This window comes from Oncorhynchus nerka, linkage group LG23 (assembly GCF_034236695.1).
Source record: "Oncorhynchus nerka isolate Pitt River linkage group LG23, Oner_Uvic_2.0, whole genome shotgun sequence".
NCBI classification, from domain to species: domain Eukaryota; kingdom Metazoa; phylum Chordata; class Actinopteri; order Salmoniformes; family Salmonidae; genus Oncorhynchus; species Oncorhynchus nerka.
The window spans coordinates 39,814,470-39,838,951 of NC_088418.1; the positions used below are offsets into that span (position 1 = coordinate 39,814,470).

The 24,482-nt window shown below is 44.0% G+C and overlaps 1 protein-coding gene across 1 annotated transcript in view; it reads right to left on the reverse strand.

Annotated features, from left to right (window-relative positions):
- Positions 1–24,482, reverse strand: part of cfap54 (cilia and flagella associated protein 54) — a 139,350-nt gene that overhangs the window by 105,161 nt on the left and 9,707 nt on the right. Inside the window, exons 10-15 of the mRNA XM_065008111.1 lie at positions 19,577–19,692; positions 19,188–19,305; positions 18,983–19,071; positions 18,745–18,882; positions 15,794–15,944; positions 7,739–7,938 (exon numbers count right to left, since the gene is read on the reverse strand). Of these exons, the coding sequence (XP_064864183.1) occupies positions 7,739–7,938; positions 15,794–15,944; positions 18,745–18,882; positions 18,983–19,071; positions 19,188–19,305; positions 19,577–19,692 (812 nt within the window). The remainder of the gene's footprint in view (positions 1–7,738; positions 7,939–15,793; positions 15,945–18,744; positions 18,883–18,982; positions 19,072–19,187; positions 19,306–19,576; positions 19,693–24,482) is intronic.

Here is a 24,482-nt window from a genome sequence, read left to right on the forward strand (position 1 = left end):
ACTTAGATTGCACACAGGTGGACTTTATTTAACGAATTATGTGACTTCTGAAGGTAATTGGTCGCACCATATCTTATTTAGGGGCTTCATAAAAAAAGAGGTGAATACATATGCACACACCACTTTTATTATTTTATTTTTTAGAATTGATTGAAATAAAATAAAAATTATTTCACTTCAGCAATTTGGACTATTTTGTTATTTGGACTATTAAGTCCAAATAAAAATCTATTTAAATTACAGGTTGAAATGCAACAAAATAGGAAAAATGCCAAGGGGGATGAATACTTTTGCAAGGCACTGTATAGAGGAACATACTTTAACATTTGGACACAAAACAATATGGCTAACCATATAAAGAAAACAAAATGAAGAAACCTGTACGGTTCTTCAAAGGGTTTTCTTTGTAAAAACTTTGAGAATGGCTCTTTATTAGAACCTTACGAAATGGTTCATCATAGCACCATAAAGATTCCATATACTGTAGAACCTTTTGAGCAGGGTTCTTTATACAACCTTTAAAAAAGGATTATATAGGTTGTAATAATCTGATATTCGGTATTTCACCTGAGTGTCTATTCGATTAAAATGTGGTAAAAATATATACACAGTTCCAGTCAAAAGGTTGACACACCTACTCATTCAAGGGTTTTTCTTTATTTGTACTATTTTCTACATTGTATAATAATAGTGAATATATCAAATCTTTGAAATAACACATATGGAATCATTTAGCAACCAAAAAAGTGTTAAACATTCCTCTTGGCATTCTCTGAACCACCTTCTCTCAACCACCTGGAATGCATTTCAATTAACAAGTGTGCCTTGTTAAAACTTAATTTGAATTTCTGTCCACCTTAATGCGTTTGAGCCAATCAGTTGTGTTGTGACAAGGTAGGAGTGGTATACAGAAGATAGTCCTATATGGTAAAAGACCAAGTCCATATTATGGCAAGAACAGCTCAAATAAGTAAAGAGAAACGACAGTCCATCATTTCTTTAAGACATGAAGGTCAGTCAATACGGAAAATGTAAAGAACTTTGAAAATTTCTTTGAGTGCAGTCGCAAAAACCATCAAGAACTATGATGAAACTGGCTCTCATGAGGACCGCCACAGCAAAGGAAGACCCATAGTTAACTCTGCTGCAAAGGAAAAAGTTCATTAGCGTCTTTGTGAGACGCAGAGGTGTACGGATGGTCTCCGCATGTGTGGTTACCAACGTGAAGCATGGAGGAGTTGGTGTGGGGGTGCTTTGCTGGTGACACTGTCTGTGATTTTAGAATTGATTTAGAATGCTTAACCAGCATGCCTACTACAACATTCTGCAACGATATGCCATTCCATCTGGTTTGCGCTTCGTGGGACTATCATTTGTTTTTCAACTGGACAATGACCTAACACACCTCCAGGCTGTGTACGGGCTATTTGACCAAGAAAGAGAGTGATGGAGTGCTGCATCAGATGAGCTGGCCTCCACTATCACCCGACCTCAACCCAATTGAGAGGGTTTGGGATGAGTTGGATTGGAGAGTGAAGGAAAAGCAGCCAACAAGTGCTCAGCATATGTGACCCAATTCAGTAAGCTAGGAGTATGTCGCAAGTCACAACTTTACAGGAGAGCCGTTTGAACGTGAAACATGTTTTTATCAAGGCAAAGGATGGCTATTTGAAGAATCTAAAATATATTTTGATTTGTTTAACACTTTTTTTGGTTACTATATGATTCCATGTGTTATTTAACATATATTTAATATTTTTTTGCAAATGCATTATACATTTAAGTATCAGATTTACATAACTATTCAGACCTTTTACTGAGCACTTTGTTGAAGCACCTTTGGCAGCGATTACAGACGAGTGTTCTTGGGTATGACACTACAAGCTTGGCAGACAAGTATTTAAGAAGTTTCTCCCATTCCTCTCTGCAGATCCTCTCAAGCTCTGTAAGGTTGGATGGGGAGCGTCGCTGCACAGCTATTTTCAGGTCTCTCCAGAGATGTTAGAGGTTTTGCAATGATTCCTATATTGAAGATGTGAAAAATATTTGTTGGTCTGATGTAGAATATCCTGAAGCTGCACTTGAAATGTTAATGAAATTGCTTCTTCTGGTTACTGACAGGCATGCACCCATAAAGAAACGGACTGTTAAAACAACCAAATCCCCATGGATAGATGATGAATTGAAAAACTGTATGGCTGAGAGGGATGAGGGTAAGGGAAAGGCAAATACACTTGATATACACAAAAGTATGTGGACATCCCTTCAAATTAGTGGATTTAGCTATTTCAGCCACACCTGTTGCTGACAGGTGTATAAAATCGAGTGAACAGTCATGCAATCTCCATAGGAAACCATTGGCAGTAGAATGGCCTTACTGAAGAGCTCAGTGACTTTCAACGTGGCACCGTCATTTTTTAAATGTTATTTAACTAAGCAAGTCAGTTAAGAACAAATTCTTATTTACAATGACGGCCTACACCGGCCAAACCAGGACGACGCGGGGCCAATTGTGCGCCGCCCTATGGGACTCCCAATCACGGCCGGTTGTGATACAGCCTGAGATGCAGTGCCTTAGACCACTGCGCCACTCTGGGATAGGATGCCACCTTTCCGACAAGTTATTTCGTCAAATTTCTGTCCCGCTAAAGCTTCCCTGGTCAACTGTAAGTGCTGTTATTGTGAAGTGGAAACGTCTAGGAGCAACAACGGCTCAGCTACGAAATGGTAGGCTGATGCGCGTAAAAATCATCTGACATAGGTTACAAAACTCACTACCAAGTTCCAAACTGCTTTTGGAAGAAACGTCAGCATAAGAATTGTTCATCGGGAGCTAAATTACAGTGGCAAGAAAAAGTATGTGAACCCTTTGGAAATACCTGGATTTCTGCAAAATTGGTCGTAAAATTTGATCTGATCTTCATCTAGGTCACAAACAAACAAAAAAAGTATGTGAACCCTTGGAGTTAATAACGGGTTGATCCTCCATTGGCATCAATAACCTCAACCAAACATCTTCTGTAGTTGCGGATCAGACCTGCACAATTGTCAGGAGGAATTTTAGACCATTCCTCTTTACAAAACTGTTCAGCAATATTTGTGAGATGTCTGGTTTGAACTGCTCTCGAGGTCATGCCACAGCATCTCAAATCAGGTTGAGGTCAGGACTCTGACTGGGCCACTCCAGAAAGCGTATTTTCTTCTGTTGAAGCCATTCTGTTGTAGATTTACTTCTGTGTTTTGGGTCGTTGTCCTGTTGCATCACCTAAGTTCTGTTGAGCTTCAATTGGCGGACAGATAGCCTTACATTCTCCTGCAAAATGTCTTGATAAACTTGGGAATTCATTTTTCCGTGATAGCAAGCTGTCCAGCCCCTGAGGCAGCAAAGCAGTCCCAAACCATGATGCTCCCTTCACCATACTTTAGACGTGCAGCAATGTTTTTTTGGGACAGCAGTGGCTTCTTCTGTGGTGTCTGAGATCTCTTTTGTTTGAGGCATGGTTCACATCAGGCAATGCTTCTTATGAATAGCAAACTCAAATGTTGTGTTTTTTACTGGGCAAGGCAGCTCCAACTCCTGACTCCATTTAGTCATTAGCCTAGGGGTTCACATACTTTTTCCAACCTACACTGAATTTTTTAATTATGTATTCAATATAGACAAGAAAAATACAATAATTTGTGTGTTATTAGTTTAAGCACACTATGTTTGTCTATTGGTGTGACTTAGATGAAGATCAGATCATATTTGATGACCAATTTATGCAGAAATCTCGATAATTCCAAAGGGTTCACATACTTTTTCTTGCCACTGAAAATAGGTTTCCACGGCCGAGCAGATGCACACAAACATACGATCACCATGCACAATGCCAAGCGTCGGCTGGAGTGGTGTAAAGCTCATCGCCATTGGACTCTGGAGCAGTGGAAACGCGTTCTCTGGAGTGATGAATCATGCTTCATCATCTGGCAAGTCCGACAGACAAATCTGGGTTTGGCAGATGCCAGGAGAATGCTACCTGCTTGAATGCATAGTGCCAACTGTACATTTGGGTGGAGAAGGAACCTTTTGGATGAATTGGAGCGCCGACTGCGAGCCAGGCCAAATCGCCCAACATCAGTGCTCGACCTCACTAATGCTCTTGTGGCTGAATGGAAGCAAGTCCCCACAGCAATGATCCAACATCTAGTGGAAAGCCTTCCCAGAAGAGTGGAGGCTGTTATAGTAGCAAAGGGGGGACCAACTCCATATTAATGCCCATGATTTTGGAATGATATGTTCGACAGGTGTCCACATACTTTTGGTCATGTAGTGTATGATATATACAAGTGGATGTCACAGATCCAACACTATTAGTATACACTCTAGTTGGTTGAGTGATAACCTGAGTCATGTTACAAGCATTAGTATCAGGTCACCAAGAAAATATATTTATCTGTTAGCATCACAGACCTTATCTAACATCACACACATATTCTCCAGATATTCGACAGTTTGCACTTGGTGACCTATAGCAGCACCCTAAAAGAAGAGGCTTCAGAGGAGGCAGGTGAACCTGCAACCACAGCACTTCTATCCTCTCAGAGTTTTACAGGAATATGGTTCAGAATATATACAGCAACACCTCCCCCGTAGACATTCCTGCCTTTTCTATAGATGTTGTATCCTTGTATTCCTACTGCTGTATCATGAAAGGTGCTGTTAGTGAGTCTCAGAAATGGCTAATATATTCATATTATCTAAGATTAGCAAATTACTAATCACATGAATTTTATTTATGTGGCTACATATATATAGTATATTTATATGAGCCAACTTGAACCCTTTCCTGTGTATCTTATATACAACTGAACTCATAATGATAATAGGTTCTATTTCTAATAAATATATTTCTGATAATAAAATAATGGATTTTGGAGCAGATTATGTTCAGCAGATGCCTAATCTGGTTTAGCTCGGCTGCAGCAGGGTTCTCTATTCTTTGTGCAACTTCTGCAAAGCTGTCTTGCTGGACTGTTGGTCTATTCTGATTGGGGTGCTGTCCTGTTAGCATGGTGGGGTGCAGTCTGCCCTAGAAGGGGCCCGATGTTGGGGCCCGATCACAGGCTGGGCTCATGGCTGGAAATTTCCACTGTCCCCTCATTGAAAGTGCTGTATCTCCCTCATTTTTCAGAGTAGAAGCCTGAAACAATGCCTAAAGACTGGCCACATGTAGAAGAAGCCATAATGATCGTGAACTGGGTCCTAAGTCTTTGTATGGTGGATAGGCTTTCAATGGAAGAACAGCCTTTCAAAATAATAGTACTTCCTGGAAGGATTTTCCTCAGGTTTTCGCCTGCCATGTCAGTTCTGTTATACTCACAGACATTATTTTAACAGTTTTGGAAACTTTAGAGTGTTTTCTATCCAAATCTACTAATTATATGCATATCCTAGCTTCTGGGCCTGAGTAGCAGGCAGTTTAGTTTGGACACCCTTTTCATCCAAAATTCCGAATGCTGCCCCCTACCCTAGTGAAGTTAACTGCCTTCGTCAGTGGCAGAACAACATACTTTTACCTTGAAAGCTTGGGGATTCAACCCAGCAACCTTTCGGTTACTGGCCCAACGCTCTAACCACTAGGCTACCTGCCGCCCCAGGTTGTTACTTTACAGGGTTGCTACTGGTGTGTAAAATGGTTAGACTCAACCAGACCAGAAAATGGTAAGACCCTCAAACTCTCGAGTTAAGAAGATAAAGACTACATCGGAACATTCAGTCTGCAGCTGTTTAAGTATACCTTTGAAGAATCCAGTCTAACGAAGATGAGAGGGGGAGAACATTTCCCTATCAAAAGACCATTGGTACGTCTGATGTATCCATTCTAAAAGACACTTCCATAACAAAGGAATACCTACTACAACTACTAAGGACATGGTCCAGAGACTTGCACAACTAGAGACTTTCTGTCAAACTATTCATCACAGACTGATGGGGCGATTTCAACAGAGCGAGACGACAAAGACATACAAGTGTAAATATGTACTTTGCATTTCTAAATCCGAATGAGCGGTTGTCAGGGTGCTAAATATCCACACTTATGATGAGAGTACTTTAAACTTCGTCTCTCCTTCCCCACTCTTTCTTTCCCCACCCCATTTCATTGTGTACCCAGACGTCATATCGGGTTTGTCCACTAGGGACTTTTCATTACATTGTTAGTAATCAACGTATAATCTATCCTGTGTGTGTGTTTATGTCATTCTTTGTGATTATTCTAAATAATTATGACAATTTGTGTAAACTGATTCATCATGGAGACTTGGGTTCGTGCAGATTTATAGGATATTACGACATTCAGAATGAAACTGAAATAGGAGCAAATTATTGATAGATGATGGATTGTATATTGAGATATTCTGATATTTTTTAGTTAATTCCGGAAACGGTAACTCGTTAAATAAACATTTCCCGTGGTGCCCTAGATTAATACTTAAGTAATTGTTATGATTAATTTAATCGCGTAATAATTGAATGTTGTTTGTAATTATTCGATGAATAGCCGCCACCGCATTAATGGTAGCAACGTCACGACACACCATAAACATGTATACTCCTGGAGTAACTTGTTGTCGGTTTGGCAGGAGGCCTTGGCCAATGGGAGGTCAAGGGTGAAGAGCTGAGGGCTTACAGTGGAGTGAGAGCGAAGTTACAGACATGAAGATACAACTTGGTTGAGCTGGTTGAGAGAATTCCAAGAGTGTGCAAAGCTGTCATCAAGGAAAAAGGGTGGCTATTTGAAAAATCTCAAATATAAATATATTTTGATTTGTTTAACACTTTTTGGTTACCACATGATTCCATATGTGTTATTTCATAGTTTTGATGTCTTAATCAAATAAAGAAAAACCCTTGAATGAGTAGAAGTTCTAAAACTTTGACCGGTAGTGTATACTTAACAAAAATATAAACGCAACATGTAAAGTGTTGATCCCATGTTTCATGAGCTGAAATAAAACATCCCAGAAATTATCCACACGCACAAAAAGCTTATTTTTCTCAAGTTCTGTGCAAAAATCTGTTTACATCCCTGTTGTGAGCATTTATCCTTTGCCAATATAATCCATCCACCTGACAGGTGTGGCATATCAAGCATCATCATTACACAGGTGCACCTTGTGCTGGGGACAATAAAAGGCCACTCTAAAATATGAAGTTTTGTCACACAATGCCACAGATGTCTCAATTAGCATGTTGACTGCAAGAATGTCCACTACAGCTGTTGTCAGTGAATTGAATGTCAATTTCTCCACCATAAGCCACCCCCCATAACCAAAATTGTTTCAGTAAGAGGAGGGCAATGATCGGTGTCGTTTTGGTTTACCGTCCCAGCTCTAGTTAGTGTTCTTATCTATCAGATTGTATAATCTACCTTGCTCTCTCCTCTATCTCCTCTGGCAACAGCCCGACTCAGAGGCGCACATGTGGATAGCTCTCTTGAAAATTTGCCTTGCATATTATTTGATGATCAATTGTTTGTCTTTTGTTGCCGTGGTGGCAACAATTAAGCAGCGGCACGGTATAGCGGTAAAACACTGTAGTCATCTCCGACGCAATTTGCAAGATCTTTGAAAATGGAACATTTTAAGACTTATTAAGGCCTTTAAATCAGATGAATGAATTTAAGACTTTTTAAGACTGTACTTTATTTGCTGTGCAGGAGAGGAGATAACATTAGGTGTTAAGGTGAGGTCTTACCTGCATGAAGACCATGTCAGAGATGGCTGATCCATCACAGGGCAGTAGTCTGGTCCAGCCTCTGATCACTCCCTCCAGACCTCTCTCTACCACGTTCCACACGGACTGCAGCTGCTCCGCTGTCGACTTCTTGAACATTGAAAAAGTCTCTGTGTTTTTCTCTGTGGGTGTCGACTCCAAGCTGTCGTCTTCGCTCGAGGCTGTGGGACAACATGGGAAAAATACATCACTGCAGATCCATGGACCTAGGTACACTGACATTGGAGAAGAGTCAGGGAAAATCTGGAATGAGACCATCATTTCAATATAGTGCAAGGGTGATCATACAGTTCAGAAAATCTTCGGACCCCTTGACCTTTTCCACCTTTTGTTATGTTACAGCCTCATTCTAAAATGGATTAAGTTGTTTTTTCCCCCTCATCAATCTACACACAATACCTCATAATGACAATTAAAAAACAGGTATTTAGAAATGTTTGCAAATGTTTTTTTTACTGAAATATCATACAGACCCTATTCAGACCCTTTGCTCAGAACTTTGTTGGAGCACCTTTGGCAGCGATTACAGCTTTGAGTCTTCTTGGGTATGGCGCTACAAAAGCTTGGCACACCTGTATTTGGGGAGTTTCTCCCATTCTTCTCTGCAGATCCTCTCAAGCTCTGTCAGGTTAGATGGGGAGCATTGCTGCACTCAATGGAAGCTGGATAAGAGCCAGGGGCCTGGAAAGTTACTAAGTAAGGGAAAAGGCAATCACATGGTTGAGGTCACTGAAAAGGTGGACAGCTGTGGATTAGTGAGGAATGTGGGACGAGGTCAGGTCACTGATAAGGTTGGACAGCTGTGGATTAGTGAGGAATGTGGGCCGAGGTCAGGTCAGGTCACTGATAAGGTTGGATAGCTGTGGATTAGTGAGGAATGTGGGCCGAGTTCAGGTCAGGTCACTGATAAGGTTGGATAGCTGTGGATTAGTGAGGAACGAGTTCAGGTCAGGTCACTGATAAGGTTGGATAGCTGTGGATTAGTGAGGAATGTGGGCCAAGGTCAGGTCAGGTCACTGATAAAGTTGGGCAGCTGTGGATTAGTGAGGAATGGGGGCGAGGTCAGATCAGGTCACTGATAAGGTTGGACAGCTGTGGATTAGTGAGGAATGTGGGTTGTCAGATCAGGTCACTGATACGGTTGGATAGCTGTGGATTAGTGAGGAATGTGGGACGAGGTCAGGTCAGGTCACTGATAAGGTTGGACAGCTGTGGATTAGTGAGGAATGTGGGCCGAGTTCAGGTCAGGTCACTGATAAGGTTGGATAGCTGTGGATTAGTGAGGAATGTGGGCCAAGGTCAGGTCAGGTCACTGATAAAGTTGGGCAGCTGTGGATTAGTGAGGAATGGGGGCCGAGGTCAGATCAGGTCACTGATAAGGTTGGATCGCTGTGGATTAGTGAGGAATGTGGGCCGAGGTCAGATCAGGTCACTGATAAGGTTGGACAGCTGTGGATTAGTGAGGAATGTGGGCCGAGGTCAGATCAGGTCACTGATACGGTTGGATAGCTGTGGATTAGTGAGGAATGTGGGACGAGGTCAGGTCAGGTCACTGATAAGGTTGGACAGCTGTGGATTAGTGAGGAATGTGGGCCGAGTTCAGGTCAGGTCACTGATAAGGTTGGATAGCTGTGGATTAGTGAGGAATGTGGGCCGAGGTCAGATCAGGTCACTGATAAGGTTGGACAGCTGTGGATTAGTGAGGAATGTGGGCCGAGGTCAGATCAGGTCACTGATAAGGTTGGACAGCTGTGGATTAGTGAGGAATGTCAGGTCACTGATAAGGTTGAACAGCTGTGGATTAGTGAGGAGTCTCAGGTCAGGTCACTGATTAAGGTTGTCAGATCAGGCTGATAAGGTTGGATAGCTGTGGATTAGTGAGGAATGTGGGCCGAGGTCAGGTCAGGTCACAGGTTGGACAGCTGTGGATTAGTGAGGAATGGGGGCCGAGGTCAGATCAGGTCACTGATAAAGTTGGACAGCTGTGGATTAGTGAGGAATGTGGGACGAGGTCAGGTCACTGATAAGGTTGGACAGCTGTGGATTAGTGAGGAATGTGGGCCGAGGTCAGGTCAGGTCACTGATAAGGTTGGATAGCTGTGGATTAGTGAGGAATGTGGGCCGAGTTCAGGTCAGGTCACTGATAAGGTTGGATAGCTGTGGATTAGTGAGGAATGTGGGCCGAGTTCAGGTCAGGTCACTGATAAGGTTGGATAGCTGTGGATTAGTGAGGAATGTGGGCCAAGGTCAGGTCAGGTCACTGATAAAGTTGGGCAGCTGTGGATTAGTGAGGAATGGGGGCGAGGTCAGATCAGGTCACTGATAAGGTTGGACAGCTGTGGATTAGTGAGGAATGTGGGAATCAGGTCACTGATACGGTTGGATAGCTGTGGATTAGAGGAATGTCAGTCAGGTCAGGTCACTGATAAGGTTGGACAGCTGTGGATTAGTGAGGAATGTGGGCCGAGTTCAGGTCAGGTCACTGATAAGGTTGGATAGCTGTGGATTAGTGAGGAATGTGGGCCGAGGTCAGGTCAGGTCACTGATAAAGTTGGGCAGCTGTGGATTAGTGAGGAATGGGGGCCGAGGTCAGATCAGGTCACTGATAAGGTTGGATCGCTGTGGATTAGTGAGGAATGTGGGCCGAGGTCAGATCAGGTCACTGATAAGGTTGGACAGCTGTGGATTAGTGAGGAATGTGGGCCGAGGTCAGATCAGGTCACTGATACGGTTGGATAGCTGTGGATTAGTGAGGAATGTGGGACGAGGTCAGGTCAGGTCACTGATAAGGTTGGACAGCTGTGGATTAGTGAGGAATGTGGGCCGAGTTCAGGTCAGGTCACTGATAAGGTTGGATAGCTGTGGATTAGTGAGGTCGAGGTCAGATCAGGTCACTGATAAGGTTGGACAGCTGTGGATTAGTGAGGAATGTGGGCCGAGGTCAGATCAGGTCACTGATAAGGTTGGACAGCTGTGGATTAGTGAGGAATGTGGGCCGAGGTCAGGTCACTGATAAGGTTGAACAGCTGTGGATTAGTGAGGAGTCTGGGCCAAGGTCAGACCAGGTCACTGATGAAGTTGGACAGCTGCGGATTAGTGAGGATTGTGGGCCGAGGTCAGATCAGGTCACTGATAAGGTTGGATAGCTGTGGATTAGTGAGGAATGTGGGCCGAGGTCAGGTCAGGTCACTGATAAGGTTGGACAGCTGTGGATTAGTGAGGAATGGGGGCCGAGGTCAGATCAGGTCACTGATAAAGTTGGACAGCTGTGGATTAGTGAGGAATGTGGGCCAAGGTCAGGTCAGGTCACTGATAAGGGTGGACAGCTGTGGATTTGTGAAGAATGTGGGCCGAGGTCAGGTCAGGTCACTGATAAGGTTGGACAGCTGTGGATTAGTGAGGAATGGGGGCCGAGGTCAGATCAGGTCACTGATAAAGTTGGACAGCTGTGGATTAGTGAGGAATGTGGGCCAAGGTCAGGTCAGGTCACTGATAAGGGTGGACAGCTGTGGATTTGTGAAGAATGTGGGCCGAGGTCAGGTCACTGATAAAGTTGGACAGCTGTGGATTAGTGAGGAATGTGGGCCAAGGTCAGGTCAGGTCACTGATAAGGGTGGACAGCTGTGGATTAGTGAGGAATGTGGGACGAGGTCAGGTCACTGAGAAGGTTGGACAGCTGTGGATTAGTGAGGAATGGGGGACGAGGTCAGGTCTGGTCACTGATAAGGTTGGACAGCTGTTGATTAGTGAGGAATGGGGGCCGAGGTCAGATCAGGTCACTGATAAGGTTGGACAGCTGTGGATTAGTGAGGAATGTGGGCCGAGGCCAGGTCACTGATAAAGTTGGACAGCTATGGATTAGTGAGGAATGTGGGCCGAGGTCAGGTCAGGTCACTGATAAGGGTGGACAGCTGTGGATTAGTGAGGAATGTGGGCCGAGGTCAGGTCACTGATAAGGTTGGACAGCTGTGGATTAGTGAGGAATGGGGGCCGAGGTCAGGTCAGGTCCCATGAAGGGGGAAGGAACAGTTTATTACACACATCACTTAAATTCCTGCCTAGCAACAAAGATGTAGTTTTTAGAGAAAAGAAGGAGGGTACAAATATATGTACTCATGCAAACATGTCTTCGTAGTTGTTTGACCCATTGGGTGAATAAACTTAGTTTATTCACCCAAGTGTATAGGGTTGAGTGTAGGGGACAGTATTTTGATGTTTGGATGTACCATCGGTCGCATCTGCACTTCGGTCCGCAGGTAGTATAACTTTTCATTACATTTCATTACATTTCATTATAGTACAACAGCTTGATTTGTCTAATCTTAGCAATTTCTTCTTAGCTAGCTACATAGCCGTCTTTGTATCAAAGATAATTGCGTAATTATTGTATTTCGTCGTCCTAACGTAGTCTACACTGCTATCTGCCCAGCAGCTAGCCAGCTAGCAAACTAGATCTAGAACTAGATAGCTAGATCCTCCTCTCCACCCTCTCCGAGTTGGGCATCTCCGGCGCGGCCCACGCTTGGATTGCGTCCTACCTGACAGGTCGCTCCTACCAGGTGGCGTGGCGAGAATCTGTCTCCTCACCACGCGCTCTCACCACTGGCGTCCCCCAGGGCTCTGTTCTAGGCCCTCTCCTATTCTCGCTATACACCAAGTCACTTGGCTCTGTCATAACCTCACATGGTCTCTCCTATCATTGCTATGCAGACGACACACAATTAATCTTCTCCTTTCCCCCTTCTGATGACCAGGTGGCGAATCGCATCTCTGCATGTCTGGCAGACATATCAGTGTGGATGACGGATCACCACCTCAAGCTGAACCTCGGCAAGACGGAGCTGCTCTTCCTCCCGGGGAAGGACTGCCCATTCCATGATCTCGCCATCACGGTTGACAACTCCATTGTGTCCTCCTCCCAGAGCGCTAAGAACCTTGGCGTGATCCTGGACAACACCCTGTCGCTCTCAACTAACATCAAGGCGGTGGCCCGTTCCTGTAGGTTCATGCTCTACAACATCCGCAGAGTACGACCCTGCCTCACACAGGAAGCAGCGCAGGTCCTAATCCAGGCACTTGTCATCTCCCGTCTGGATTACTGCAACTCGCTGTTGGCTGGGCTCCCTGCCTGTGCCATTAAACCCCTACAACTCATCCAGAACGCCGCTGCCCGTCTGGTGTTCAACCTTCCCAAGTTCTCTCACGTCACCCCGCTCCTCCGCTCTCTCCACTGGCTTCCAGTTGAAGCTCGCATCCGCTACAAGACCATGGTGCTTGCCTACGGAGCTGTGAGGGGAACGGCACCTCAGTACCTCCAGGCTCTGATCAGGCCCTACACCCAAACAAGGGCACTGCGTTCATCCACCTCTGGCCTGCTCGCCTCCCTACCACTGAGGAAGTACAGTTCCCGCTCAGCCCAGTCAAAACTGTTCGCTGCTCTGGCCCCCCAATGGTGGAACAAACTCCCTCACGACGCCAGGACAGCGGAGTCAATCACCACCTTCCGGAGACACCTCAAACCCCACCTCTTTAAGGAATACCTAGGATAGGATAAAGTAATCCTTCTCACCCCCCCCTTAAAAGATTTAGATGCACTATTGTAAAGTGGCTGTTCCACTGGATGTCATAAGGTGAACGCACCAATTTGTAAGTCGCTCTGGATAAGAGCGTCTGCTAAATGACTTAAATGTAAATGTAAATGGATGAAAAACGTACCCAAATTAAACTGCCTATTTCTCAGGCCCAGATGCTAAAATATATATCGTCAGATTAGGATAAAAAACACTCTAAAGTTTCCAAAACTGTCAAAATATGGTCTGTGAGTATAACAGAACTGATATTGCGGGCAAAAACCTGAGGAAAATCCAACCAGTAAGTGCCTCTTATTTTGAAACGTCCCTATTCCATTGCATGCCTTCCCTCCATTTGAAGGGATATCAACCAGATTCCTTTCCCTATGACTTCCACACGGTGTGAACAGTCTTTAGACATAGTTTCAGCATTTTATTCTGAAAAATGAGCGAGAACGATTACATCGCGTCAGTGGATGGCGGTGTGTCCCCAGAGTTTTGCATGCGCGAGCAGCTTGGAGCAGACATTTTCTCTCTCTCTCCTATTGAAAAATCTACGGTCCGGTTGAAATATGATTGATTATTTATTGTAAAAACAACCTGAGGATTGATTATAAAAAACGTTTGACATCTTTCTACGAACTTTACGGATACTATTTGGAATTTTCATCTGCCCCGTCGTGACCTGCACGAGCCTGTGGATTACTAAACAAAATGCGCCAACCAAATGGAGGTTTTTGGATATAAAAATAATCTTTATCGAACAAAAGAAACATTTATTGTGTAACTGGGAGTCTCGTGAGTGCAAACATCCAAAGATCATCAAAGGTAAGCAATTAATTTTATTGCTTTTCTGACTTTCGTGACCAATCTACTTTGCTGCTAGCTGTTTCTAATGTTTTGTCTGCTGAGAGAGATGTCCTCACATAAACCCTTGGTTTGCTTTCGCTGTAAAGCTTTTTTTTTTAAATCTGACACGCCAGGTGGATTATCAACAAGCTAAACTGTGTTTTGCTATATTGCAATTGTGATTTCATGAAAATTAAATATTTGTAGTAATTTAATTTGAATTTGGCGCTCTGCAATTCAGCAGATGTTGACGAAAATGATCCCGCTAACAGGATGAGTGCGTCAAGAAATTAAACTTTTCCTAGTCGTCCGTTAGTTTTTTGCTTTGTTTATTTAGAACCTAAAAGGTTCAAGTCTGGGCTCTGGCTGGGCCATTAAAGGACATTCAGAGACTTGCCCCGAAGCCACTCCTTCGTTGTCTTGGCTTGTGCTTGGAGTCGTTGTCCTGTTGGAAGGTGAACCTAAGCCCCAGCCTGAGGTCCTGAGCACTCTGGAGCAGGTTTTCATCAAGGATCTCTCTGTACTTCGCTCCGTTCATCTTTGCCTCGATCCTGACTCGTCTCCCAGTCCCTACCGCTGAAAAACATATCCACACAGCATGATGCTGTCACCACAATGCATCACCGTAGGGATGGTGCCAGGTTTCCTCCAGACGTGACGCTTGGCATTCAAGCCAAAGAGTTCAATCTTGGTTTCATCAGACCAGAGAATCTTGTTTCTCATGGTCTGAGAGTCTTTAGGGGTTTTTTGGCAAACTCCAAGCAGGCTGCCATGTGCCTTCCAAATCATTTCCAATCAATTGAATTTACCACAGGTGGATTCCAATCAAGTTGTAGAAACATGGCCTCCCGGGTGGCGCAGTGGTTAAGGGTGCTGTACTGCAGCGCCAGCTGTGTCATCAGAGTCCCGGGGTTCGCGCCCAGGCTCTGTCGTAACCGGCTGCGACCGGGAGGTCCGTGGGGCGACGCACAATTGGCCTAGCGTCGTCCAGGTTAGGGAGGGCTTGGTCGGTAGGGATGTCCTTGTCTCAATGCGCACCAGCGACTCCTGTGGCGGGCCGGGCGCAGTGAGCGCTAACCAAGGTTGCCAGGTGCACGGTGTACCCTCTGACACATTGGTGCGGCTGGCTTCCGGGTTGGATGCGCGCTGTGTTAAGAAGCTGTACGGCTGGTTGGTTTGTGTATCGGAGGACGCATGACTTTCAACCTTCGTCTCTCCCGAGCCCGTACGGGAGTTGTAGCGATGAGACAAGATAGTAGCTACTACAACAATTGGATACCACGAAATTGGGGAGAAAAAAAAAAGAAAAGAAAGTTGTTGAAACATTTCAAGGATGATCAATGGACTCAAAGTCTCAGAGGAAAGGGTCTGAATACTTATGTAAATAAGGTATTTCTGTTTTTTATTTTTTATAAATTTGCTGAAATTGATCAACTGTTTTCGCTTTGTCATTATGGGGTATTGTGTATAGATTGCTGAGGATGTTTTTTTATTTAATCAATTTTAGAATAAGGCTGTAACATAACAAAATGTGGAAAAAGTCAAGGGTTCTGAAATAAGGTGTGACCCACAGTGTGGTAGTGGTGGTAGTAACTACCTGTCTTCCTGCCTGAATGGACAGTGGAGTCAGCAGTGCTCTCCAGCACCATGGCCAGCCTGATGGTCATCTCAGCTAACACCATGGGATCTGAGTCAGCCAGCTCACACACATGAGCCACCTCACTGAGCACAGACAGGGTCCACACCCACTACACAGAGAGAGAGAGAGAGAGAGAGAGAGAGAGAGAGAGAGAGTAACACATGAAATAAGTAGCTATCATGTACAGTACATATTTGCAGAGACTGATTTGTGTAGAGCAGTGGTTCCCAAACTTTTTTATAGTCCCGTACCACTTCAAACATTCAAACTCCAGCGGTGTACCCCCTCTAGCACCAGGGTCAGTCAGCGCACTCTCAAATTTTGTTTTTTTGCCATCATTGTAAGGCTGCCACACACACAGTATATGATCTATTTATTAAACATTAGAATGACTGTGAATTTGTCACATCCCGGCTCCTGGGAAGTGAAAAAGAGCTCTTATAGGACCAGGGCACAAATAATAATATAATAATAATCAATAATTTGCTCTTTATTTAACCATCTTACATATAAAACTATATTTGTTCATCGAAAATGGTGAATAACTCACCACAGGTTAATGAGAAGGGTGTGCTGGAAAGGGATGCACGTAACTCTGCAAAATTGGGTTGTATTGGAGAGAGTCTCAGTCTTAAATCATTTTTCACACAGTCTGTGCCTATATTTAGTTTTCATGCTAGTGAGGGCTGAGAATCCACTCTCACATAGGTACGTGGTTGCAAAGGGCATCAGTGTCTTAACAGCACGATTTGTCTGGGCAAGAAACTCTGAGCGCAGCCCTGTCCAGAAATCTGGCAATGGCTTCTGATTAAATTCAATTTTCACAGAACCGCTTGTTGCAATTTCGATGAGGTTCTCTAGTTCAGATATTGGTAAGTGGACTGGTGGCAGGGCATGAAAGGGATAACGAATCCAGTTGTTTGTGTCATCCATTTCTGGAAAATACCTGCGTAATTCCACACCCAGCTCACTCAGGTGCTTCGCTATATCACATTTGACATTGTCCGTAAGCTTGAGTTCATTTGCACACAAAAAATCATAATGACGGAAAGACCTGTGTGAAGTCCTTATTAATGTAGACAGAGAAGAGCTCCAACTTCTTAATAATTTTGTCCCGCACATTGAATATAGTTGCAGAGTCCCTGCAATCCTAGATTCAGATCATTCAGGCGAGAAAAAACATCACCCAGATAGACCAGTCGTGTGACAAACTCGTCATCTTGCAATCGGTCAGACAAGTGAAAATGATGGTCAGTAAAGAAACTTTAAGCTTAAAAAAAACGTGTCAATAATTTGCCCCTTGATAACCAGCGCACCTCAGTACGTTGTAAAAGCGTTACATGGTCGCTGCCCATATCAATACATAGTGCAGAAAATACACGAGAGTTCAGGGGCCTTGTTTTAACAAAGTTAACCATTTTCACTGTAGTGTCCAAAACATATTTCAAGCTGTCAGGCGTTACCTTGGCAGCAAGAGCCTCTCGGTGGATTCTGCAGTGTACCCAAGTGGCGTCGGGAGCAACTGCTTGCACGCGCGTTACCACTCCACTATGTCTCCCTGTCATGGCTTTTGCTCCATCAGTACAGATACCAACACATCTTGACGTTTAAAGTCCATTTGAAGTCACAAAGCTGTCCAGTACTTTAAAAATATCCTCTCCTGTTGTCCTGGTTTACAGTGGTTTACAGAAGAGGATGTCTTCTTTAATTGACCCCCCATAAACGTAACGGACATATACCAGGAGCTGTGCCAGGCCCGCCACGTCTGTTGACTCATCCAGCTGTAACACATAGAATTCACTGGCTTGTATGCAAAGTAATAAATGTTTCAAAACATCTTCTGCCATGTCACTGACACGTCGCGAAACAGTGTTGTTTGATGAAGACATTGTATAGTTTTTTTTTTGCCTTTTCCCCCAGCATTGTACCAGCCATATCCGCAGCAGCAGGAAGTCCTCCACAATAGTATGGGGCTTGCCTGTCCTAGCCACTCGGTAGCTCACCATATAAGAAGCTTCTAAGCCCCTTCTTATTAATGGTATCTGTTGCTTTTATACGTCTTACTACTCTAAAGTCATCTTAATTCTCGCTAAAAAAACACCTGTGGCTTATTTTTCAAATTGGCATGTTTTGTTTCTAAATGTCTGAGCAAGAGTGACAGTTTCATCGAGTTGTGAGATAGTACTTTTACACATATAAAACACTGTGGCTGAGGAAAGGCACTACTCCCAATATAAGTGAAGCCCAAATCAATGTAGTTCTCATCATATTGGCGCCTCTTTGATGGTCCAACGTCTGTCTGTTGTTCGGTGCTTTCCCGGGTAAGGGGGCAGTAGCTCTTCGGCTGCATCAGATTTACAACTGTCAGTGCTAGCATTGGATGTGATCGTGGAAGCAGAACAACTTGTGTCGTCAACAGGTGCAAGTGTAGTACTGCTGGTAGTATCAGTACTACTAGAGCTGGTATGTGTCTCTATGGACACGGGCCTTACTTCTTTTTTTTCTTTTTTTTAATAATTCATATATTTTAGAGCAAACAGAATGAGCAGCAGCTACATTTGGCTACATATGGACCGTTAGTGGAATTCCCGCGAGAGAGTAACGGTTAATGTGATTGGATGTTAATTATTTGACTAGGCTACCCTGTATTTGACATTGTGCTGTTATTTCGCTCAACACTAGATGGTTTAATTGTATTTTTGGCAGTGAAACAGGGCTACTCAGGTGAGAAAAAAACCTCCTCCAAATGTATATCCCTGTTGGAAAATATAAATGTATTGTTTGAAAAAAAAAAATGTTATTATTATTATTATTTTTTAAATGTGAATCACTTTTTTGTTTGGCGTACCCCAGACGGGTATGTACAAGCAATGCCAAGTTTAGGAAAACCTGGTGTAGGGCTACTGTACCTTGTCCAGGTTCTCCATCTTGCCCAGGAAGTGTATAGGGTCCCAGTGTCGAACCTGGGCTCTCTGGAAAATGATCTTACATTTAGACCAGAGGTACAGCACTATGTCCATCACCAGGTCCCTGTCAGGTTGCACGTCCTATACAACGATGAAAGATACACACAGGTATTCAGGAAGCAGTCACTGATTAAATATGGAATAGATAGATACTATAGGATTCTACAAAGCACTGTCTAACCTGAGCTGAACCACAGACACAGCTGTATAAGGCCTGCACCAGACCAACAAACTCCTCACTCATAACCACTCCCAGATGCCTGTCCTTCTCTGTGGAGACACCACAACAACACACAACATCTTAAATCACTGTCCAGCACTCTTTTGTTATATGCCATTTCAAAAGTTCTACAGCTAGTTGACAGAAGTATCGACAGCTACAGTACCAGACACAGTGTCGTCCTTGGTGTTGAGTCTGATCTTCTGTGTAGACATGAGGCGCTCCATGGAGTCCAGCAACCTCAGCTCCAGCTCTGACTTCCTGAAAGACCTCCCCTCCAGTCTCTGTCCGCACACGCACAAGTCGTACATTATAACTGTGTATTATAACTGGAATCTAGTCATTCTCACTCCACAAGCATTACAGTAGTTGCTACAGTAGGACCATTTTTATCTGGACTCGATGATTCTTCTGACCCAAATGTTTTAACCCAGTATATGTTGATCTCATAGATCTAGATCCAGAAGACGTATGGCTTAGTTAGTCAACTGTGTATGTAACTGATACGACATAATTGTATGAAGCCAGTCCCAGTAGAGGTGTGTTGTGACTTACAGGCAGTACGGTGTGCTGCAGCGTGTCAGAGAGGATACAGAACATGTCCCACTGCTCATATCGAAACAGCAGCTTGACAAACTTCACCGCTGCATCCAAAGACACCTTGTTCTCCCCTGGGGGTACAAAGCAAAGCAGGATAGTCCTCTCAACAACATCGTCACTTTTTTCCAGAAGTTCTGGTATCCATTAGGACAAGTTAGAGTCAGTAAAAAACATATATCCAGTATTAAATCATTTTTTCATATATATTCAAATCAACCCACTAATACCATCACCAAATGTCATTATTGACAACATTCACATATTTTAGATATCTTGCTAGAAGCCACATTTAGGTGGAAATTGCCTTCAATTCCTAGTAGTTTTTAAGTTCACCGCATTGTGACTGCTATAGTAGCGTGGCTACCCCCTCCCTCCCTCTCTCTCTCTCTCCCCCGGCCCCTAGGAACAAACACACACTGCTCAACGCGGGCTAGCAGTTGCAGAGCAATAGTGTAGGAGGCTGCTGCCACTATTTATCTAAATAATGTGCACCTCTATAGCACTGGCGATGTCATTCCCAATCCTAATTCAGGCTTCAAAGCAAGCAGTGTTGTGTAAAATATACTTTGCGTGATTGCTCGGCTGGCTGAAATACTTTTTATTGATGGTCCTTAATGAAGTTAACATAGTGATAGGCCTATATTTTTGAGACACACTATATACAGTGGGGCAAAAAAGTATTTAGTCAGCCACCAATTGTGCCAAGTTCTCCCACTTAAAAAGATGAGAGAGGCCTGTAATTTTCATCATAGGTACACTTCAACTATGACAGACAAAATTAGAGAAAAAAATCCTGAAAATCACATTGTAGGATTTTTAATGAATTTATTTGCAAATTATGGTGGAAAATAAGTATTTGGTCACCTACAAACAAGCAAGATTTCTGGCTCTCACAGACCTGTAACTTCTTCTTTAAGAGGCTCCTCTGTCCTCCACTCGTTACCTATATTAATGGCACCTGTTTGAACTTGTTATCAGTATAAAAGACACCTGTCCACCTCAAAGTCACACTCCAAACTCCACTAAGGCCAAGACCAAAGAGCTGTCAAAGGACACCAGAAACAAAATTGTAGACCGGCACCAGGCTGGGAAGACTGAATCTGCAATAGGTAAGCAGCTTGGTTTGAAGAAATCAACTGTGGGAGCAATTACTAGGAAATGGAACACATACAAGACCACTGATAACCCTCGATCTGGGGCTCCAGCAAGATCTCACCCCGTGGGGTCAAAATGATCACAAGAACGGTGAGCAAAAATCCCAGAACCACACGGGGGAACCTAGTGAATGACCACCTGGGACCAAAGTAACAAGCCTACCATCAGTAACACACTACGCCGCCAGGGACCCAAATACTGCAGTGCCAAACGTGTCCCCCTGCTTAAGCCAGTACATGTCCAGGCCCGTCTGAAGTTTGCTAGAGAGCATTTGGATGATTCAAGAAGATTGGGAGAATGTCATATGGTCAGATGAAACCAAAATATAACCTCTCAAACCCGTGTTTGGAAGACAAAGAATGCTGAGTTGCATCCAAAGAACACCATACCTACTGTGAAGCATGGGGGTGGAAACATCATGCTTTGGGGCTGTTTTTCTGCAAAGGGACCAGGACGACTGATCCGTGTAAAGGAAAGAATGAATGGGGCCATGTATCGTGAGATTTTGAGTGAAAACCTCCTTCCATGAGCAAGGGCATTGAAGATGAAACGTGGCTGGGTCTTTCAGCATGACAATGATCCCAAACACACCGCCCCAGAATGCGTGGCTTCTGAAGCATTTTAAGGTCCTGGAGTGGCTAGCCAGTCTCCAGATCTCAACCCCATAGAAAATCTTTGGAGGGAGTTGAAAGTCCGTGTTGCCTAGAAACCCCCAAAACATCACTGCTCTAGAGGAGATCTGCATGGAGGAATGGGCCAAAATACCAGCAACAGTGTGTGAAAACCTTGTGAAGACTTATAGAAAACGTTTGACCTCTGTCATTGCCAACAAAGGGTATATAACAAAGTATTGAGATAAACTTTTGTTATTGACCAAATACTTATTATCCACCATCATTTGCAAATAAATTCACAAAAAATGTGTGATATTCTGGATTATTTTTTCTCATTTTGTCTGTCATAGTTGAGAGTGCACCTATGATGAAAATTGTGAAGTGAAGTGTACCTATGATGAAAATTACAGGCCTCTCTCATCTTTTTAAGTGGGAGAACTTGCACAATTGGTGGCTGACTAAATACTTTTTTACCCCACTGTATACACTAAAGTACCCCTTCAAATTTGTGGATTTGGCTATTTCAGCCACACCCGTTGCTGACAAATTGCACACAGCCATGCAATCTCCATAGACAAACATTGGCAGTTACTTTTTTTTTTTTTAATTATCAATTTTTCTCCCCAATTTCATGGTATCCAATTGTTTAGTAGCTACCATCTTGTCTCATCGCTACAACTCCCACGCTCGGGAAAAAAGGTTGAAAGTCTGCGTCCTCCAATCGCACTGCTTCTTAACACAGCGCCATCCAACCCGGAAGCCAGCTGATGTTCGGAGGAAACACTGTGCACCTGGCAACCTGCGCGCACTGCGCCCAGCCTGCCACAGGAGAACTGATTTCCCTACCGGCCAAATCCTCCCAAACCCGAGCATGCTAGGCCAATTGTGCGTCGCCCCACGGACTTCGCGGCCGGTTACGACAGAGCCTGGGCGCAAACCCACAGTCACCTGGTGGCGCCTAAGATCTTAACCACTGCGCCACCCGGGAGGCTCAGTTACTTTTAACACCTTTTCAACAAGTCAGTTTGTCAAACTTCTGCCCTGCTAGAGTGAATTACACTTCACCATCTGGCAGTCCGACGAACAAATCTGGGTTTGGCAGATGCCAGGAGAATGCTACCTGCCAGAATGCATAGTGCCAAATATAAAGTTTTGTGGAGGAGGAATAATGGTCTGGGGTTGTTTTTCATGGTTCATGCTAGACCCCTTAGTTCCAGTGAAGGTAAATCTTACTGCTCCAGCATACAATTACATTCTAGACAATTCTGTGCTTACAACTTTGTGGCACCAGTTTAGGGAAGGCCCTTCCTGTTTCAGCATGACAATGCCCCCATGCACAAAGCAAGGTCCATACAGAAATGGTTTGTTGAGAGTGGTGTGGAATAACTTAACTGGCTTGCACAGTTAAGTCCTGACCGCAACCCCATCGAACACCTTTGGGATGAATTGGAAGGCCGGCAGGATTTGAACCCTGGTATGTAAGAGTGGAAGCCATTGTAATTACTATTAAGCCATGGAGCCTTGAGTGTGGCAGTCTAAAAAGGTGGATTTAGACAGCACCGGGTGAAATGGTGTTTTTACATTGTCCCACAGTGAAAACATAGTTTTTTCTTGCTAGTAATCTAGCTATATTTCTAGATTTGATTGAAAGATGGCATGCTAGCTAGTTAGTTTGTGTTAAAAGACCTAGAGACATAAGAAAGGGGTTGTGTGGTCAGTAGCCCAGTTGTGGTCAGTAGTTGTGTGGTTCAGTAGTATTATGGTCAGTAGTTGTTTGGTCAGTAGTTGTTGTGTGATTGTGATCAGAAGTTGTGATCAGTAGCTGTTGTCAGTATTTGTGGTCAGTAGATATTATGGTGAGTAGTTGTGGTCAGTTGTTGTGGTTAGTAGATTTTGTGGTTAGTAGTTTTTGTGGCTAGTAGTTGTGGTCAGCAGTTAGTGTTCAACAGTTCTTGTGGCCAGCAGTTGTGTGGTTGTGGTCAGTAGTTGTGGTTGTGGTCAGTAGTTGTGGTTGGTAGTTGTGGTTATAATTTGTCGTCAGTAGTTGTATGGTTGTTTTGCAGGTTCTTTGGGACCTACAGTATGGATGTGGTGAGTGGTTGTGGTCAGTAGTTGTGGTCAGTAGTTGTATGGTTGTTTTTCAGGTTCTTTGGGACCGACAGTATGGATGTGGTGAGTGGTTGTGGTCAGTAGTTGTGGTCAGTAGTTGTATGGTTGTTTTGCAGGTTCTTTGGGACCGACAGTATGGATGTGGTGAGTGGTTGTGGTCAGTAGTTGTGGTCAGTAGTTGTATGGTTGTTTTGCAGGTTCTTTGGGACCTACAGTATGGATGTGGTGAGTGGTTGTGGTCCGTAGTTGTGGTCAGTAGTTGTATGGTTGTTTTGCAGGTTCTTTGGGACCTACAGTATGGATGTGGTGAGTGGTTGTGGTCCGTAGTTGTGGTCAGGAGTTGTGTGGTTAAATAGTTGTGTGATCAGTAGTGGTGCGGTTGTGGTCAGTAGTTGTGTGGTTGTGGTCATTGATTATGGTCAGTAGTTGTGTGGTTGTGGTCAGTAGTTGTGTGGTTGTGGTCAGTAGTTGAGGTAAGTAGTTGTGTGGTCAGTAGTTGTGTGGATGTGGTCAATAGTTGTGTGTTTGTGGTCAGTACTTGAGGTCAGTAGGTGTGTGGTTGTGGTCAGTAGTTGTGTGGTTGTGGTCATTAATTATGGTCAGTAGTTGTGTGGTTGTGGTCAGTAGTTGTGTGGTTGTGGTCAGTAGTTGAGGTAAGTAGTTGTGTGGTCAGTAGTTGTGTGGATGTGGTCAGTAGTTGTGTGTTTATGGTCAGTACTTGAGGTCAGTAGGTGTGTGGTTGTGGTCAGTAGTTGTGTGGTTGTGGTCATTAATTATGGTCAGTAGTTGTGTGGTTGTGGTCAGTAGTTGTGTAGTTGTGGTCAGTAGTTGAGGTAAGTAGTTGTGTGGTCAGTAGTTGTGTGGATGTGGTCAGTAGTTGTGTGTTTGTGGTCAGTACTTGAGGTCAGTAGTTGTGTGGTTGTGGTCAGTACTTGCGATCAGTAGTGTGGTCAGTAGATCTGGTCAGTAGTTGTGTGGTTGTG